This window comes from Saimiri boliviensis, chromosome 2 (assembly GCF_048565385.1).
Source record: "Saimiri boliviensis isolate mSaiBol1 chromosome 2, mSaiBol1.pri, whole genome shotgun sequence".
Classification (NCBI taxonomy): Eukaryota; Metazoa; Chordata; class Mammalia; order Primates; family Cebidae; genus Saimiri; species Saimiri boliviensis.
Window position 1 is genome coordinate 233,593,472 of NC_133450.1, and position 20,802 is coordinate 233,614,273.

The 20,802-nt window shown below is 50.6% G+C and overlaps 1 protein-coding gene across 2 annotated transcripts in view; it reads right to left on the reverse strand.

Moving 5' to 3' along the window:
- Positions 1-5,599: 5,599 nt before the first annotated feature.
- BICD2 (BICD cargo adaptor 2) overlaps positions 5,600-20,802 on the reverse strand; it is a 55,105-nt gene continuing 39,902 nt past the window's right edge. Inside the window, exons 3-8 of one of the 2 annotated variants that reach the window (XM_010348826.3) lie at positions 17,337-17,489; positions 14,982-15,437; positions 13,226-14,266; positions 12,493-12,644; positions 9,497-9,707; positions 5,600-7,684 (exon numbers count right to left, since the gene is read on the reverse strand). In XM_010348826.3, coding sequence (XP_010347128.2) covers positions 7,679-7,684; positions 9,497-9,707; positions 12,493-12,644; positions 13,226-14,266; positions 14,982-15,437; positions 17,337-17,489 — 2,019 coding nt within the window. In that variant the 3' untranslated portion in view covers positions 5,600-7,678. Of the gene's footprint in view, positions 7,685-8,030; positions 9,708-12,492; positions 12,645-13,225; positions 14,267-14,981; positions 15,438-17,336; positions 17,490-20,802 lie in introns of those variants that run through there. The other variant, XM_039475075.2, reaches the window with a different exon arrangement.

The following is a 20,802-nucleotide window of genomic DNA, read 5'->3' on the forward strand; positions in this document are numbered from 1 at the left end:
GACTCACTGTGAGGCAAACTGCTCTCTAGCCATGAAACAAACATGTTCTGTGCTTCCAAAATACAATGGTGGGATGGGCATAGAATACACATTTCCATTTTAAAAGGGAGAAAAAGGAAAGAAGAAAACAGTGATTGGTTCCAAGTAAGTCTGAAACCCAACAGAGGAAACAACATGAAATCTTAAGGCTTGAGAATAATCACTGGCTCAATGTTCTGTGCTCCAGGCCCACTAGGGTGATAGTGTCACCTTCAGGATACAAAGTGGTGGCAGCCCTGCCCTGTGGCTTTGGGTGGCCCTGCCCATGAGGCAGCCATGTGGCTGGGCCTTGCTCCTCCCTCCACAGTAGCTCTGTGCCTGGATCATGCATCCAAGGCTCTCCTTGGAAGCCACTAGCGGAAACCACCACTAGTGGCTCTACTGGTCTGCAGTCATGGGGGCAATCCTGCCCCCATGGCTCCACAGGACATGGGCCTAGTGAGGCCCTCTGTAGTGGCCCTTCCCCTGCAGTCGTTCTCTGTCTCAGCCCCATGGCTCTCTTGGGGCATCCTTTTAATTCTGGGGGAAGGCAGCCATGCCCCCACATCTTTGCACTCAGGGTCTATGATGGGATGGGTAACTCTGATGAACTCAGAAATGCCTTTGGGGTCATTCTTCCACTGCCTTGGAGAATAGGTCCTGGATTCTGTTTATAGATGGCAAACCAATCTTTCTCTTAATCACACTTGGCCTTCGCTGAGATTGGTCCATACTAATCACATAACCAAAGAGTTACTTGGCCAGACCCTTTCCTCCAGAACAAGGTTTCAAAATGGATAGGTCGAGTTTTCCAAATTTTTGAGTTCTGCTTCCCTTTTGATCATCAGTTCTAAATTATCTTTCTTCCCTCATTTTACTATAAACAATTCAAAGGAACCAGGCTGCCCCTTCAACACTGTGTTCAGAAATAGCTCCAGCTAAAGATTCAGTCACTCACAGAGCGACCTGCCACAAAACACTAGAACACAAACACAATTCAGGGAAGTTCTCTGCTGCTTCATAACAAAGACGGCCTTTCTTTCTTTCTTTCTTTTTTTTTTTTTTTTTTTGAGGTGGAGTTTTGCTCGTTACCCAGGCTGGAGTGCAACGGCATGATCTCGGCTCACCGCAACCTCCGCCTCCTGGGTTTAGGCAATTCTCCTGCCTCAGCCTCCTGAGTAGCTGGGATTACAGGCACGCGCCACCATGCCCAGCTAATTTTTTGTATTTTTAGTAGAGACAGGGTTTCACCATGTTGACCAGGATGGTCTCGATCTCCTGACCTCGTGATCCACCCGCTTCGGCCTCCCAAAGTGCTGGGATTACAGGCGTGAGCCACCGCGCCCAGCCACAAAGATGGCCTTTCTTAGTGTTTCCAATGATAGGTTCTTCGCTTCTGACAGTTCTCGGTATCTGTGAGTCTTCCCAAATTTTGGTGCGGTGATTTGGTCTATGAGCTTACTTCTCTGAAGGATCTTCAAAAAGTTGTTTTTTCTGTTTGTTTAGCTTTTCCCTTGTTGTTAGGATGACGTGATGAATTCTGAGCACCCTACATACCAGGCCAGAAACGGAAATTCCTGTTGGAAGACTTTTGATGACTGAGTCAGTCTTTTGTTATGTGCCTATTACTTATTTCAAGTCAGTTTTGGGAGCTGGTGTGATTCTAGTTTATTTGCCATTTCATCAAGTGTACGTATGTTTTTTAGCATTGTTATATTTTCTCATAATACTTTTTCTCTCTGTAAGGTCATTATTGTCTCCACTCTCATTCCTGATTTAGTAATTTGATCGTCAGTTTTTCTTGAACAGTCTAGATAAAAGTTTGCCATTGGCTGTTTATCCTTTTAAGGAAACAACTTGTGGGTTTGTCCGTTTTCTCTCCTGACTTTCTATTCATTTATATCCACTCAAATCTTTACTAGTTCCTACCCTCTGCTTGCTTTGAGTTTAGATGATCCAATGTCGTTGCTATGTAACTGTTCATTGTACTCTTGTACTCCTTAATATTTCTGTAAAATCAGTAGTAATGTCACAATTTCATTTTTTATTTTAGTAACTTTTTTTCTTGGTCTGTCTAAAAGGTTTGTCATTTTTACTTATCTTTTCAAAGAAATAACTTGTGGTTTTGTCGATTTTTGACATTTCCCCCCATTCCCTATTTTATTTATCGCTGTTGTAATGTTGACCATTTCCTTCTGACTGTTTGCTTTGGGCTTAGTTTCTCTTTTTCTAGATTTTAAGGTTGGGAGGGTAGGTTATTGATTTCAGATCTCTCTTCCTTTTGTATTGTATCTTTTTTGACTCATTATTAGGAAGTATGTTGTTTTTTTTCCCACGTATTTGTAAATTTTCCAAATTTCATTATTTCTGACTTTATTTCACTGTCTCGGAGAATATAACTTGTATTATTCCAATCTTCTTACATTTATTGAGACTTCTTTTGTGCCTTAAAATGGGTTCTAGACTGGAGAATGTTACATACGCAGTTAGTCTGTATTGTTTGGAATGTTCTGTAGATGTCTATTACGTCTAGTTGTTTATAGTCCTGTTCAAGTATTGTTTCCTTTCTGATCTTGTCTCATTTTTCTAGCTATTATTAAAAGTGGGGTACTGAAATTCCCACCCACCATTGTTGAGCTATTTCTCCCTTTAATTTTGGCAAGTTTTGCTTCATATATTTTGGGGTTCCTGGTTGGTGCATATATATTCACGGTTGTTGTATCTTCCTGGTAAACTGACTCTCATCATTGTATGATGTCCTTCTTTGCCTTGCGTAACAATTTTTGCCTTAAAGTTTATTTGATCCAACATTAGTGTAGCCACCTTTGCTCTCCTTTGGGATATCTTTTTCCAACCTTTACTCGTTTGTGTCTTTGAATCTAAAACGAGACACCTCTAAACACATAGTTGGATCATGGTGTGCTAAATCAATGCCGTGTGTTAAGAAAATCTATCAAAGCTCCAAGTGTCTATTGTATACTTCCATTTATAAGTACAGAAACAGGCAAAAGTGGCCTGCATTGATGGAGTCAGGGAGTTAGCTCTGGGAGAAGTGGGTGCAGAAAACATCAGAACTTCTGGAGGCTCTCCTCATTCGCCTCTCCTCTGAATGCTGGCTACGTGGTGTGACAGTATTCAGTTTGCAAAGATCCAGTCAGCCAGTGGACACTTTTATTTGTATATGTATGTGTGCTATACTTCACAAAAACTTTGAAGAAACAAACCTGATGTGGGATGTCTGTTCTCCTGGGAGATTCTGTGGGAAGAAGGCAGCCCAGTGACTCACCAGGAGTAGCAGATACCCTATTAACTTGTGCTGATGAAGGATAAATAATCCCCCAAAAGTATACCTGGGGGCAGGGGTGGGGGTAGGGAACTTTGGAGTTACTAGTTACATAGCTGTGTTCACTGTGTGCAAATTTGGCCTGTATATTAGGATGTGCACAGTTTCCTGGATGCAAATGACACTCTGCTAATAAGATGACTTAAAACTATATTCCCCACGGGACAAAGACCTAGATCAATGACCTTGTATCCAAGCACTGGTGACGATGAGGACAGTAAGAACCATATTAGCACCAATCATCAATTGAGTACCTGCTGCATGCTGGTACCAAGGGCTTGGTGAAGCTTTACAACCACCTATAGAAGAGGCACTATTGTCCCCAGATAGGGAAGCTGAGGCTCAGAGAGCTAAGGCAGCCAGCCACCAAATGGTGGTGATTCAATCATCAGCCCAGCTCTCAAGCCCATGCTGCTATTTCCAGCTCTAGTAACCTGCCAGGAAATAGGGGTAAAACTACTGCAGGGAGACAGAAAGATACAGAGGAAATGGAGACCACCCTGTCCCAGAGGGAAGACTGAGTAGAAGGCCTTTCAGCATGGACTGTCCCCTTCTGCAAGCTCTTAAGACCCTACCCTAAGAACAAAAAATAAAACAAAAAAAAACAAAAACAAAAAGAAAACAATTCAATTAAAAATGAGCAAAGATCTGAACAGGCATCTTGCCAAAGGCATACAGATGGTAAATAAACATATGAAAAGATGCTCAACATAATATGTCATTAGGGAATTGCAAATTAGAATAACAATGAGATACCACTACACACCTATTATAATGGCTGAAGTCCAAAACACAGGCAACACCAAATGCTGAAGTGGCTGAAGAGCAATAGAATTCTCATTCGTTGTTGTTGGGAATACAAAATGGTACAGCCACATTGGAAGGCAGTTTGGCAGTTAAAAAAAAAAAAAAGACCCTACCCACTCAGGAGGCTGTCACTCCATTCTTGAAACTGAAGACTGTGTTCACGGACCCAGAAGATGAGGGTAGGAGGTAAGAGCAGACTTGGTGTCTGGATGCCCATGTCAATCAAATACACCACCAGGCAGAAAAGTGAGCCAGGCCACACTGGGCCATGCACAAGTGTGGGAGTGGAAGGCACAGACACTGTCCCTGGAAAGGGGTCTGCCCAGCAGGGCCCTGACACCTTACCACCTCCCTCCTCAAGGGTCTTCTAGATGAGTTGAGGGCTTTCTTTTCAAACTTTTCCAGGAGTTGGACAACTGCCTCTTTTACTGTATGAGAAAGAACAGTTTAAACAGAAAACACATCCTAACAGCTGCTACTAAAGCAGAATAGTATCATTAAAGGCTGGAGGTTCTGCAGTGACAGTGAAACTAGAAAAGATGGCATGGCAGTGGGACTCGACAGATGGCGGGGTCCTGGCGAAGTGAGACCCTAGCCTCAGATGGCTTTCCAGAGGGAAGCCCTACATGATGAAGCCACACAGGCCTGACTGCGGCTATCAGATGAGGGGGTGGCAGGAGCATGTCCTGGTACTTACTGTCCTCCTGACTAGACACTGTCCCACTTTTCTCACACCCACAAGCAATCATATGAATGGGCCCAGTGTATATCTGGACATATTCCTACAGAAAAATGTGACTCCTGGGTTCAGAAAGCAAGAGTTTGGACAGCAAAGGATTCTATGTCATCTGAATCCCTACCTCCTTATCAGGATAGCACAGGCTAATCCTAGTTTTAGTCTAGGTATACACAGTGTGTTCTTATCACCACGCTGCTGGGTCTTCACACCTGATGCTGCAGGGGGTCCTAGGGGAGCCTCCTCAGAAGACCTTTAAGGAAGACAGAGGTGTAAGGTGTCAGGGCTCTGGGGGACAGGCCCCTTTCCCTTTCCAGAGGGACACTGTCTGTGCCCTCCACTTCCACACATGTGTGTGGCCCAGTGTGGCCTGGCTCATTTCTGCCTAGTGGTGTATTTGATTGGCAAAGGCACCCAGACACTCAGTCTACCCTTTTCCTACCCTCATCTTCTGGGTCCTTGAACATACTCCTCAGTTTCAGGGATAGAGTGACAGTCTTCCCACATATACATGACTCCTCCCCCCACTCTCCTGAAGGTGGACCCCAGGCTGTTTCCAGCTCCCACCACCAGAGTTACCTATAGACTGGCTTTGTTGTTGTTGTTTGTTTGAGGCAGTGGAATTATTGTGCCTTGCTTAAACCACAGTTATCTGGAGCAGGGAGTCAGAACAACCACAGAGAACAAACATGTGCTTTGTCTTTTTATTATTCTTTATTGGTCCTACCAATGTGACTCTTTACCCAGGCCCACTGTTCCTATGCGCACTGGCTTTGCCGCATAGGAATATGTCATATGTCTGTGTCCTGAAAATCTCAATTAATTTCCCCTTCCTATTCTTTTCCATGCTCTGCCTCATTTTCTCAGAAACTGAAGGCATTTGATTATTACTATTTTTTTGTTTGGGTCTGTGTAAAGGTTCCTTGGCAGGAGAACATGCATATGACTTTAAAATAAAGACCAACATTCTGACACTAAGGTAATGCACAGAAAAAATACAGTACTCAGACATCATTGCAAATAAATACCCCATACAGATGAAGTTATCTCAAATGTAACAATATTTCTTATGAATCAACACTGTAACGGAAGGTAAAAATAGGAGTCCCTACAACTAGGAATAAGAAATGCTTATTCCAGGAAACAGAATTCTTTTATTTTTCTCATTTATATTATTATAATTTTTCCTTTTTTGGAGAAGGAAGGACAGTTTTTCTTCCTCCAAGAGTACCAATTTGACCACTCCCACGAACCTCACTCAGCAAACAAAACAGGATGTAGACCTGGTTTGCTAAGGAGTTTTAATGAGTTCTGTTTCCTGAAATTAACAGTGATTAGTTACACCAAGCAAGAGACGATATAATGTCTCGCTTTCACATTTGTAAAGAATACTATGGCTAACCCTCATCCCCTACTGCACATGCCAACAGAGCGTCGGCCCTCCTGACACCTTCAGCTCTTCACAAACGTGGCGTTCATACAGCTTGCTCAGCTTGTCCCAAAAGGTCCATTTGGTTCCCAAAGCACACTCAAGGTTTTGTGTTTGCTTTCATTTTCTAAGCCCCTGAATTTGCAAGTAAAGAATCACTGACTAACAGAATTTTGCACAATGACTGTGTTCTTTCCCTCAATGAAGATGCCCAGGTCTGGGTGTGAGGAGCGCCTGCCTCACCTGCTGTCCACGCTGGCCTTCAGCATGCCCATTAGCTCCTCCCTGCTCACTTTCGAGAATGATCTGCACTGGGACACCTCCCTTAACTGATGAAGGCACTACTGGTAATGATTACTAACAAAAAGGTGTTGAAAGAGAACACCCTAAAAATCGACAACTGTAGAATTTTCTAAGTGTACCACAATTTGGCACAACAACCAGAGTAACAAAACAATTCCAATTTGGAATTTTATTGGTACAGTTGTATAAAATTCTGTTAATCAGTCATGCTTCACAATGTCCTAAAACCCAGAAAATTCTGGAATTTGTAGGTAATACTACTCATTCAATAATTTATCTTTTTTTTTTTTCAAGTGCCTATTACTGTTTTAACCAGAGCAAAGGTCAAGTTTTCTTCTTGTTACATTGAACTATTCCTAAGAATAATAATAATACAATATGAAAAACCCCAGAATCTGAATACCCTGGATTTCTTAATGAACATGGCATTTAAAATCTGTAATTTCAAACATGAACCACAATACCGTATGATCTAAAGGCTGCTGAACCACAGCGTGGATACACTTAGCAGAGCTCCTCGCTGGGTCAAAGCCCCCATCTCTGAGTCTAAAGCTACACACTACGGAGCACACAGCTCTGCCTCGTGCTGACACCAGACCAACACGGTGGGAGCTGAGGCAGACAGCTATAGCATAGACCACGGCACCTGCGACCGTCTCTACGCGAGGAATTAAGGAAGCAAATATAATATCAAAAGTGCACAGGTTGATCGGATAAAAAAAGAACATGTGTAACAAGGAGCCCGCGTGGTGGGTGTTTCCAGCAGGCTCCTGGCAAGCCTGGCAGCCGGGGAAGAAGGGTCTTCGGCCTGTACAGAGGCCTTTCCACGCAGCAGCTCGCGGCATGCTCAACATTAAAGCTTTTTTTCCTCCCATTAAAAACTTGGGGAATGCTATTTTGAAAAGAATTGCAGTGGCATATCCAAAAAGTTTCTAAGTGGGCTTTTAGGTTGCCCTTCCTTCCTCCTTGTGGGTCACGAGAGGGAAGGGGAGGGGGCTGCAGTGTGACAGGGCCGGGTGGCCAAGTCCTCCTGGCAGCTACTCTACAGCTGAAAACAGGAGAAAAGAGAGCATTAGAAAGCGGTCATCTGTCGCTTCCTGTTCATCTGACAACCGAAGCTCTCCACGTGCTGGGAGGGCACGAGCACGTTAGTTGGCAGAAGAGAAGACCTGCATGTGTTAGGAGGGGCCCAGTGGCTTGAGTGTCCGCAAAGCCCCTTAGGAGTATGGAGAGAAGCTGTATGCCAGGCTCGCAAGGAGAGGGCAAAGCGCGTGCAGGGTGGGCATGCTGGCAGCCATCCCACTGCCAGTCCTGCTGGGGAAGGGGGATCTGGGCCCAGGATGAACACGCAGGGGACATACATGGACCTGTCCTGGAGTCTGGAGGGGACCAAGACATAATCGGCACCAAAGGGAAGACCACACAAGGCAGACAGCTGTGGGAGGGGGCAACATGGTCTCTCACCAGGTAACTCAAATGCCCCTTCCGCATGAGACAAGGCAAGCAGCCAGCAGGAGAGAAGACTGCAGCCTCAGGTCCAGCTGGGCCCACAGGGTGATCAGGAGAAAAATACTGAGAAAAGTTCTGCTTCACAATGTGGAAAGGCAGGCAGCCTGATGCCAAAGCTCTGGCGTGGATGGAACCTCTGGAAATGGGAGAGCCCTATGGCTACTTTTCCTCTTTCTCTGTTGCCATCCCCCAAATTGCACTAAATAAAGACACCTACAATCTCCTACCTGCGAATCCTGACAACTGGCCTTGGCCCCATGCAAAGCTTTCCCAGCACAGGGCCGGGCTCTGGCTACTACTCTGGGTGTCCAATCCAGCCAAGTCCCCAGTGGTTCAGACTTCAGGTTAGGGTTTTCAAAGCCCCACGTCTTTGAGACTGAACCCTCTAAGGAAGGCCTGACAACTGGCTGCAGTGGTCTCCCCAAATACAAAAGGACGGGCTCTGCACTGAGGACCAAGATCTGGCCAGGCACTTGGAAAGCTTTTCTCATGAAAAAAGAACACCTGGGGCCTTGGGCCCTGCTAATCTGTCACCTCACAGGCCACTAGACAAGCATGCTGATCTCAGAAATGACAAACCGAGCTCTGGATTCCTGGGTTATGGTCAACTGTGTCTGTGCCATGTGAGTCTGGCCAGCAGAATACAGGGGCTCAGGGCTGCTCTTCTCGGGGCTTGGGGAAGAAATTCTGCACTTCCGTCCTGAATATGATTTGCAGTGAGGTACCGCATAAATTACAATGTAATTCTTTCCATGAAACTATGCCAAGTGCAGAGCCATCCTCTGAGGTCGTACCTATGATTCAGGCTAGAACCTCCTAAAACTGCTTTCTAGTGCTGACGTTAGACACATGCGAGGAACATGCAAGTTTCAACTCAGGTTCTGCCCCTTTCGAGTGCCGAGGGAGCAGGACTAGGATTCCTTCCCTTGGGTTTCCCCAAGCGTGCCCAGGGCTTAGAAGATGCTTTCATCACATGTCTGCTCCAAAAATGTGTAGCTCCATCCCCACTTGTGACCCCCACCTAGGAGAGCAGCCGAGGACTGGCTGCTCCTGAGGGGGTTTCAAGGAGTGAGAAGCAACACAAAGCTCTCACAAGTGTCCTGCTGATGCACATGCCCCATGGCGTCTAGGCTAGAATCCTGCCCTCTGTGCATTAGTCACGTTAAGATTGACCTAGCGCCGCTGTCCCACTGCTGCTGGGTTAGTTGAGGTGAAGCAGATGTTAGCTGCAGCGTGCGGCGCCCCACAGCCCCTAATCACAGTAAATGCTGTGCTTCTCGCTGCAGAACACCTGGTTGGCCAGCCCAGTGCCCTCGGCCCTGTCGCTGGCACAGGCGCAGGTGTGACTTACGCTCGGGGTGGCTGGCTTGGCCTTCGGAGCAGCTTTGGCACGGCCACGCCGGGTCTGCTCATGGTCCAGCTCGAGCAGCTCCAACCGCTGGGTCAGCGCCAGCTTCTGCTGGATGGCCATGCGCAGCAGCGAGTTCAGCGTCTTCTTCTCATCCTCGGCGGCCGCCAGCTGCCGCTGCATCTCATCCAGCTGTGTGATATACTCGTCACACCTGTGGGTACCGAAAGCATGACTGAGGGGCAGGCAGAGCCTGAACAAGGGAGGGCTGCGCAGCCCTCTGAAAGCCCTGCATCAGAGCCATCCCTCAGTGTGGCCTCTGGGCTGGGGGAGAATCATTCTGGCTTCTTTTAGCACAGGCTTTGCTCGGACAAGTCCCTGGTAAGAGTGAAAGAGAGGCTTGGGCCCCGGCAGGGCAGCCCTATGACATTGGTTTGAGTTTTACGGTTCTGGGGAGGAGGGGCTGCTTTGCTCATTCAGCTGCACGCAGCTCTTACAAAGAGCCTATGCCCCTTAGTAACTGGGCTTCTTCCAGGAGGAGGGGCTCTCCCCACTTCAAGGCCTTGAGGTGGCCTGGGGCATCAAGACATGGAGAAGCCATGGCTTCTAGGGTGTGGATGTAAACCTAAGCAGGACTGGGCTTGTTCCCAAGGTTGATGTTTTGTCATTCTGTGCTGAGCACTGAGTGGAGCCAAGGAACCACGTGTGTGGACACATCAACAGCCTCATCCCAAAACCCAGGTGCAGAGCTGTGGGAGGGTGTGGTCTGTCCCTGGACACCCTTCTTCCACATGTCCCATATGGGTGGGGCTTGGTAGGGACACAGAGACACAGGGCAGGTTAAGCCTGGGGGGTCCCAGGGCAGTGGAGCTATTCAGGTACTGAGTGCAACCCCACCCTGCCCACATGTGCCCCACTCTGCCTGTCCCCACCCGCCAGGAGCTGGCCCTTGGATAGCACCCTCTCCAAGGACTCTGCTGCCCACTATTTTGAGGACACACATTGAGCTGTGATCCTTGCAGTTTCAAAATCTTGGCTCCATCTGAAAAGTTAAGTTTTACAATAAAACAAATTTTAAAAGATAGAGTTTACATGCCAGATGCTGAGAAACTGTGGAATTTCTTCCCAAGCCCAGGGAAGACAGGACGCTTCCAGAGAAACCCTGGAACTCTTCTTTTCTGTACCCTGCCCTGGCAGGACCTACAGGGATGCTGAGAAACTGGGAGTGCCTGGCACCAGGCTTGAGTGAAGCAGCACCTCTGTGCAGTTCCCACCCTGTCCAGCTCAGAGCCTCAGCTTGCTCACCCATAAAAAGGAAACATCTAGGTTATCTGCTGGGCCCATGGTGGGTCTGGCTGTCTGTCCCCCACGCAGGGCTAGCACCATGGTGCCATCCCAACATGACCCAGCAGGTGGCGCTACCCATCTTTAGAAGGTGAAAGACAGGTATAGGGCACCTGGGAAGATGCTGGAACCAGAACCTGCACCACAGAGGCCCCTAAACACCTAGGGAGGCACGATTCCCAGCCTTGGGGTCTGACTCCCAGCCAGGGAGGGGTGTACACCCACCCCCTGAGGTGGCCTGCGGCATGAAGACATGGAGAGGCCATGGTTTCCAGGGTGTGGATGTAAACCTAAGCAGGACTGGGCTTGTTCCCAAGGTCGATGGTTTGTCAGTCTGTGCTGAGCACTGAGTGGAGCCAAGGAACCACGTGTGTGGACACATCAACAGCCTCATCCCAAAACCAGTGGGCAGAGCTGTAGGAGGTCCTGGGGCAGGTCCTGGTTCCAGCATCTTCCCAGGTGCCCCCTGACAAGGTCCTCTTTCACCTTCCAAAGATAGCACCACCTGCTGGATCATGCTGGGATGGCTCTGTGACAGTAACCCCAGAGCCCATTACTAAGAGCCCCCAACAGAGGACGAAAGAAAGCTGGCCTCCTCCCAGCCCCAAGGCCCTCTCCCCACCCTCCCCGAATTGGCAGGGGGGAGGATGGGAGGTGAGTACCCAGTGGACACAATGACAGAGGCACAGGTCTGTGCAGAGGTGGGACCCCAACAGTGGACCCCAGCAGTGACCTGCTCCAGCCAGGAGGCTAACTGGACTTCTAGGAGGGGCTCTCCCCACTTCAAGGCCTTGAGGTGGCCTGGGGCATCAAGACATGGAGAAGCCACGGCTTCTAGGGTGTGGATGTAAACCTAAGCAGGACTGGGCTTATTCCCAAGGTCAATGCTTTGTCAGTCTGTGCTGAGCGCTGAGCGGAGCCAAGAAACCATGTGTGCTGACTCTACAAACCTTAACACACACCTGTGACTTATGGCTAAGTTTTTGGGAGCAAACACCTCATAACAGAAAAGGCCAGGACTCCTCTGTCACCTGGTGGCCTCAAGTAAGTCCCTGTAAATGTTGGATCTAAGGGGTGGAGGCCCAAGCACCCCTAGCAGCCCCTGAAGCTCTGCCACTCTGGCCCATCTACTCTAGGATCTGCTCTCCTCAGCCCTTCTGCCCTCAGTCTCCATATACACAGAGCAGAGACAAGCCTGGGCCTGCTGGGGTTTCATTCACAGCAAAATGGAACCGGCCCCAAAGAACCAGACTCCTGGGGGCTGGGCTGGGTGCGACAGGAACAGAAAAAGGATCATACACGCTCTGCTATCCCCGGCCACATATGGGCACCTGCCAGGCATGCTCCACGCTCCAGTACCTGTTTGTGTAACCTTGGGGAAAGCTGACGGGCAGCAGCTGGAGGCCCCCAACCCTATGTGGCCCCCATATCGTCTCACTTGTCACCAAGTTGAGCACCAGTGTGCCAGAGATGTGCTAAGTGGCCACGCTTCCCCAGTCTTGTACCATGCTGGCTCCAATGGAGCTGGGCGCAGCCACTGAGTAGGGAAGGCTGCAGGCCTCAGCGTGAGGCAGTGGGAGGCTGAGGGTACCAGGGGCAAGCATGGAGGACAGCTGGCCTTGTGGAAGGGGAAGGCCCAACAGCAGCATGGTTACCTGGTGGCAAACATGGCGCGCAGCGAGGAGAAGGTGGCCGCGTCCTCCTTGAGGGCCTTGAGCTCGTTGCGCAGCTTCATCATGGTCTCGGTAACCATGGCCTTCTCATTTTCATACTTGCTCTTCAGGTTGGCAAGGGCCACCTCGGCCGTCTGAGGGACAGACATGTAGGACAGGCAAGTGAAAGGCGTGAATTCAGCCTAGAGGTGCTCTGGGCGCAGGATGGGGAGACCTGGTCTGAAGTGGTGGTGGTGCCTGGGAAGAAAGTTCCTGGGAGGCCCCTCCCTCTGACAAACCCTGGAGACGGACTCCAGCAGCTGTGCCATGGGGAGTCCTACCCACTCATTCTGACTGGCAGAGGACGGACTGCCCCCCAAACCTGCCCAAGGGACCCCTACAAAGCCCCACAATCACTCTCCGAATGTAGCTCTCACACGTTTTCCCTCTAACATCAGGAAGCACGATGAGGCAGTCACAGTGAGTGAATGGCAGCAGCATTTCTCACTGGCTGAGCGGCTTTGCCGAGGAGCCCTTGCTCCCACTGCTCGCTCCACCCTCCCAGGTGAGGGACCTGAGCAGGGGAGGGCCGGTGGCTGAGCTGATAATAGAGCTGGCTCTGCCTGATGGTGACACAAGCCTGGGGGGGCCCCGTGTAGGGGGAGGAAGGAGGCCAAGGGGAAACACCCTTAGGCCAGCAGTGGGTGACAGGTGCCCCTGCCACCTGGCGCCTTACCTGCTTGTTGGCTTTGAGCACGGTGCGCAGTGTGGTGATCTGCTCCCGCTTAGTGCTGAGCAGTGACTTCAGCTTGAGGATCTCCTCCATGAGTGCCTCCTTGTCTTTGTCCACGGCGGGGCCCAGCTCTTGCGAGGCAATGCGCTGGCGTGACAGCTCCGTGGTGCGGTCCACGGCTGCCTGTAGATGCTTGATCTGGTCACGGATGATAGCGATCAGGTTGTAGATATTCATAGGCTCCCGACGTGGGTCACTCAGGGGTGATGGCAGTGAGGAGCCAGGTGAGGGGCTGCTGTCCCCGGTCCCGCTGTCTGCTCGGCCAGTCTCAGGAGCCAGCAGCCCCTTGGGTAAGAGGATGGGTGAGCGGCGGCCACGCCCTTCAGGACTAGTGCGGCCCCCAGGGCTGGTGCCGGCCCCGCCCTGGCCCTCGCGGTAGTAGTCCAGCATGACACGGTTGGGCGTCTCATTGTTGCACATGCACACATGGTGGTAGAGATTGGCCAGCTCCTCACTAAAGGTCACCAGCTCATCCTGGGCCACACTCAGGCTGCCCTGCGTCTCACCGGCAACGTCGCTCACCTTCTTCAGCTCCTTCTCCAGCCGGGCCAGCAGCTCACGGTCCTGGTGGCTGGCCTTCTCTAGCAGGGAGACCTTCTCCGTGAGCGCCTGGCCCTCAGCCTCGTAGCGGCCCTTCTCCTCAGCATGCTGGGCCTCACGAGCCTCATGTGTGCTGCGCAGTGCCTTGAGCTGCTCGCGGAGCTCGCCAGCCTCAGCCACAGCCACATGGTACTTGCAGGCCAGGATCTCGGGCCCATTGATGTCCACCTCGTAGTAGTCGCCGTCCTCATGACTATCACGGTCCTTCTCATTGTCCAGGGCCGTCTGCCGCTCCTTGCCAGCCTGCAGGCGCCGCAGGGCACTCAGATTCTCTGTGAGGCGGGTCACCTTCTCCTGCTGCTCTGACAGGGATCCCCGCGTGTGCTCCAACTGTTTCTGCGTGTCCTGCAGCGTCGCCAGCAGGCCCGCCTTTTCCCGCTCCATCTGCAAAGGCACAGGCAGCATGACACAATGTCAGTGGCTGTGGACCCCGAGAGCTTAGAGGACCCCCCAGGATAGCCCAGTGACATCCCACCCCATGTCAGGGCAGGCTATGAGCCCCAGGTTCCTTGGCCATGCTGTCAGTGAGGTGGACAGAGACACACAGGGTGAAGAAAGGATGGTATTCACACTGGGCTCGCAGAACACTGCCCACCAGTAATGGTGGTCACCCTCAATGCAGGCTCTTTCCCCACCAGTGCTGCAGGTGAGTCAGGCTCAGAAAGTGGAGCTCGCGGCTGGCTGGGTGGGTAGCAGGGAATATTAGTGCCCTCGCCCTCTGCTTCGGAAGACAGGACTCGGCTGCCTTGGATAAACAGGGATCCATGTCCCAGGAGATGAGCCCATGCATGACCCTGGCGGGCCTCTCTGACTCCTGGCATGGGTACGGGGATCACATGTGGGGCCAGTGTCTCATCACTTCACCCTGGTACCACATAGGTAACAGGGAAACAACGTGGATGCCGCGGTGCCAGGAAACCACTTCTCTGGGACTCCACGTGTGCTCCTCGAGTTCCATTTACAGTAATGATGCAGGAGTGAAAATCAGCGTAAGGAAAAGAGAAAGCTAACATCAGCAGACTGTCAGGTAAGCACTGCTCAGGGAGCCCTACAGAGCTAGAGTGGGGACAGCATGCCAAAAGCCCCACTGCCTGCTCACCTGCATCAGCTGCTGCTTCAGCTTCTGGATCTCGGAGATGTTGAGCTCGCTGAGCAGGTCGGAGACGAGGCTGGGGGAGGGCGGTGCCAGGCCCTCCTTCTTGGGTGTGGAGGTCTTGTTGTCCAGGGGCAGTTTGGCCAGGCTGCCGTGCTCAAAGCCGTTGACCAGGGCCTCGGCATCATTGTTGGGCTCAGCAGCGTCGTCACTGAACTTGAGGCCGTCCAGCGAGACATGCAGGTGGCTGGTGTAGAAGGAGTCATTGATGCTCATGTAGTGTGACAGCTCCTTGCGCAGACTGTTCTTCTGCTCGCGCTCCGTCTTCAGCGTCTCCAGCGCCTCCTCCAGCTGCCGCTCCGAGATCTCCTTGAGGCGGATGGCATCCTCCAGCTGGCTGTTGAGGTACTCAGTCTCCTCCTCCAGACGCTTGATCTCATGCTTGAGGCCCTCAAACTCCACCTGGGAAGAAAAGTCAACACTCTTATGTCAAGGCAACATGGAAGCTCCTTTTAGGCCCCACAAATGAAGAAAACACAACCAGCAAACCAACTCCTGCCACCATGACACAAGGTGAAGCACCAGGTGAAGTGCCATCCTGGGAAGGGAGGCAGCCTGTCCAGGCCAAGGCCACTTGCTCTGCTCAGAGATGTGGATACTAAGAGGGTTTTGCAGCATTAGATGCAAATGCACAGAAACGCTCAGCCTAGCCCACCTACCACTGGGACCAGCAGACATGGGGAAGGGAACACAAATGTTGGAGGTGGCCCCAAGCCTGGACTATACGTGTGGAGATGCACCAACAACACACCTCCACCCATAGAAAGCTGCCAACCTTCTATTAGGTCATTCACAAATATTACCATGTGCATGCTGATTTAAAATTCTATAAAGTTACTTAATTAACATTAACAGTTAACCAAATATCTTAAGATACATAAAAAATACATTTCAATGTGTCCAATGATCATGACTTTTAGCCATATTTCAAAATGAAGGAACAGAAACTTCCCCAAAGGCAGAACATCTCAGCCGCTAAACCTACACACGCACATGGCACCCAGACCCGGAGGAGCTCGAAGGTAGATGGGAAAAGCTACATCAAAGTCTTGTCTGCATGAAATTGTATTCACAGGCAGAAAAGGAAAACACAGATGGCAACTGATAACTGATGTGGAGGCTCAGAGTTTGTGGGCAATTTAAAAAACTATTTCTTATTTTTCTGTAATATTTGGCCAAAAAGTAAGAAACAAACCAGTAACAGGAAGTTGTGAGCACATCTCTGTGGGTCTTGGGTCAGAAGGGACACCCATTACCACATCCAAGGTGTGCTCACAGAAGGAAGGCATGCACCCTCCAATCTCAGCACCATGGGGAGGTAAGGAATCCCAGAGAGGAAGGGAGTCAGACTCCACTGAGTACCAACCCTGAGGACAGGGTCACCTCAAGCCTCAGTTTCCCTTTTCCTAAGGCTACTGTGTGCTGGGCTCTGCGGTTAGCAGCACCAATGACCAAATGGTGCTTACGATGTAAACAATGGCTAAGACTGTTAATGTGCACAAGCTGTCACAGAGGGACCAGTCTGGGAGCTCTGCATAAACACATGAGCTTCCTCCTCTGGGCATAAATACCACGTTCCCTTGACAGTGAGACACAGAGGATTTTGGTGGTAGAGGATTTGAGGAAAGAAAGGAAAATATCCATGGCATTTTGGGGGAAGGTTTGGGGTTTCCTGAGAGAAAAGATTTCCATTCCCCACCATGCAGGAGTGTGGTTCTTGGAGAGAGAGGTAGGTTCAGGCCCTGAGTGGCAGCAGAGTCCACGATAATTTAGTCACACCACAGAGAGAAGGGACCCTCCACATTTATCTCTGGCACAGGCAGACCCTGCTCTTCCCTGTCAGGGAGGGGTCCCCCTGAGACCCCATCAGAGACAGATGGTTTCCTGTTCATCCCTGTCACAGACAGAGAGGACCTTCCTCATCCCCATCACAGGCAGAGGCATAGGGATATTGTAGGCCTCATGGTCAGCACTTTATGGGGGAAAGAGTCTGAACGTCTAGTTTGGGGTTTTCTGATATAACCTCTTCACCACCTCTCAGATTTTTGTTTTCATTTTGTTGGCTGGGACACCTCAGCTTGGCCAATGTCAGCAAACAGTGTAGCCAGAGTTTCATCTTTTGGAGGGTCTGGGCCCCTTTGAGTGTTATCCCCTGCCTCCACAGTAGTAAAGCTGGCCCTGGGCCTCGGGTGTGTGGAATGAGACAGGAACTCCTTCTGAACAGGGAGAGGGGCTGAGCAAGAGGGCCTTAAGGCCCAGTTAACCCACGTGTCACCCCCACCCCATAGACCCAAGACTTGCCTGGTTCTGTCTGAGCACAGAAACTTGCTTCTGCAGGCTGATGTTCTCCTCCTCCAGCTCCGAGTAGTCCTGCAGCAGGCGAGCTTCCCGGAATTTGTACTCCTTGATGTCATCCCGCAGGCGGCCACGCTGGATCTCCACATTCTGGTTGATCTGCAGGGGGAAAGGGAAAGGCAGGTGTGAGCAGCCTCCACAGGGCACGAGGAGGACTCAGTGCAGCCAGGCATGGCCCAGCCACAGAGCCAGAACTCAAGAGCCCAGGCCTGCAGGTGCCAGTGTGGCTGCCTGGAGAGGAGAAGGAGCCCAGAGCAGTGTGCCCGAGTGCACGGCAAACTGCAGAGGTTTCAGAGTAAAATCCCCTCAGCTCTTCTCAGCTTGGAACCCCTGACAAGTGACTCTGCGTGCTCCAAACCTTGGTTTCTTCATCTTCAAATTAAAAGTTCCTGCCTTCTATTAGTGGACATTTAAACAGTAGTGGGCAGGTGGGCATGTGAATGGTATAGTGCTGTGGCAAACAGCCTGCAGATGCTGAAACTGTTAAACACAATGTCTACCCCAGAGAAATGTACACATGCCTACACAGAAACCAGTCCACGGATGTTCACAGCAGCAGCGCTCACAAAAGCCAGAAGGTGGAAGCAGCTGAGTGTCCATCGACTGAGGAATAAATAAACAAAATGTGGTCTCTCCACACAATGGAATGCTGTACAGCCACAATAAGTAAGGATGTACTGACACATGCTACAACATGAGTGACCCATGAAAACATTCTCCTGAGTCAAAGAAGGTCTGTCACGGGAGGCCATGCATTGTATGACTCCATTTCCATGAAATGTCCAGAGCAGGTAAATTCACAGAGACAGAAAGTAGGTTAGTGGCTGTTAGGAGCTGGAGCGGAGATGGGGAGTGATTGAAATGGGTTTTCTTTTTGGAGCGATGAACTGTTCTAAAATTGTGGACTGGTGCACATATATGTGATGATAATAAACACTGAGTTGTATACCTTATGTGGGTGAACTGTATGACATGTGAATTATCTCAATAAAGCTGTTAAATATTAGTTCGGGCTCTAAGTTGCCCATAAGGAGCCAAGCGGTGTCATGGGAGAGGCCAGTGCAGGGCTGGGGAGAAGAGGATGCAATCAAGACAGAATTCCTAACTTGCTGCCATGTGCCAGGGACCTGGGCCCCTCAGCCGCAGGTTCCCTAGCAACATTCAGGGATGTTTCTTCTTTGTGGTGGGAGCCGGCCTGTATATCATACAATGTTTAGCAGCTCCCTGACCTCTGGCGATCAGACACAGCCGCTTTCTCCATTGTGACAACTACAAAATCTCTCCAGACACTGCCAATATGACCCTGTGGCAAAATCATCCCCTTGACAAACTCACTATCCCCCCACCCCACGCACTGTACTCTGCTACCCCAGCTGCCCCACTGAGTATATGCAAAGGCCTGGCTCCCCTATCTGCAAAGGCCTGGCTCCCCAGGCCACCACCACCCCTGCACCAAAGCCCCCTTGGACTCTTGGCCAGAAGCCCTGTCCATTTTGTGGGCCCCATAGCTTTGTCCACCTCTCACACTATCCTAGTGGCTTATGCTAGGGTTTCTCCTGGTCATATTTGTGTGCTCACCTGAATGGAACATGCTTTATAGATAAGATCACAAGATCCCATGCAAGTACACACAAAACAGCCATACTGGGTTAGAAAAATAAAACAGGACATCTCTCCCAAAACAAAGGAAGAAAGGAAGGCAACAGAGATGGGAAGAGAGTCAATGATATACAGCAAGTACTACTGACAAATGCTTATTATTTACAATGAAGATTACATTTAAAACCTACAGCAAATGGACACAGACATATAACCCTTTCATTATAAGTGACTCAAGGAACTGACAGAAAGCTGACACCAAAAGAAACAGAGATAACATACAGGGAGGAAGAGAAGGCCTGGTAAAGCCCCGTACCAAAGGAGAAAGCAAGTGAGGTGCATGCTGGGATACGGGGGGAGAAAGCAGCGTCAGCACAGCCACCACCAGGGCCAGGTCCCACAGTGGCTACATGGGGAGTGGATGGGGAGTGGGGAGGCTCTCCAGCCTCTCTCCTGCTAGTGAGAGTGCAGCACGCCCAAGCATGCTTAGGGGAGCTGCACAAGCCAAGTCACACCCAGGCTCTCTACACGCCAGCTGGGGACCTGGGCACTGCTCTGCCAGAAAGGTTTACCCCTGCTCTTTTCTTACTAACTCACAAGCATGTGGCCTGCAGCAGGGGTGCAAACACATGCCACCTGACTCAACGTAGCCACGCAGCCAGCTCCTCAGGCGGAGTGGAAGCTGAGGAGAAGGTCTGAGTCCCACCAACTCTTCCTAGGCCTGCCAGTCAAAATTAACAAACCTAGAAGGCACTCCAGGCAGCGGAACAGAAGTGCCAGAAGCTTCCATGTGCCCAGGCAGAGAGATAGTGACATGCCCAACTGAAGACTAAAGCAGAGGGCTTGGCTAGATGCCTCATAGCACTAGAGTCCCCCAGAGGCACATATGAGACTTCTGTTCCTTCAGTAGTGCCCATCTGATTCCTCAGGGCCCTTCACCAGCCTGGCTCAGGCAAGATGTACTAGGAGTTCTGTCCTTGCACCACTGCCAAACAGAACACAGAGGCACACCTAGGACAAATGCTGGCCTGGCCATACCATATTGTGGGTGACGATGGCACTGTCTCTGCTGACGCTGCAGGACAAACACTGTGCTTCCATGCCCACACCACTGGGCATAGGCAGCCGGGCTCATCTGGCCTTCCGCCTAGCACCTCCATCCTATACACGCCCAATTGCCAGGGCTCAAACAGGCTGACTGGTCGCCATGGGGTTAAGTTTTCCCTCAAGTAAGCACCTTCTCCCAGTCAGCCTGTCTGATGTCAGCCCAACGGAATACAGGGAACAAGCTCTGCTGTGTGGCCAGGCAGCCCAGATGAAGGAGGTGGGAGCACAGGCCCATAGCTGACCACTAGAATCCCATCTCAGCTCCCCTTCTGTGGGATATCCACACCTCAGATTGCTCATCAGCAACCAGGGTGTGACAACTGCCTGCCTCAAGGAGCCACTGTGTGAGGGGTCAGCTGCCGTCTCTCCTGTTTCCATCAGACAACCCCAACCCCAGGACACCCGCAACTGCCTTGACTGCCTAGGGCAACCCCTTCACTCTACTCCTTCTTGGGGCAAACATGGACAGACCTTGGTGTGTGCATGAGACCTAGCTCTGACTCCAGCCCTCCTGTGACTCTCTGGGCCTCTGATTCCCCCTCTGGGAAATGGAGCCACATCCCCACCAAAGCCCCATCCAGGCCAGTCCTCAGAAGCTCATCTACCTGCCAGGGGCCCCGACAGGAAAGACACTCTCTTTTTTTTTTTTTTGAGACGGAGTTTCACTCTTGTTACCCAGGCTGGAGTGCAATGGCGCAATCTTGGC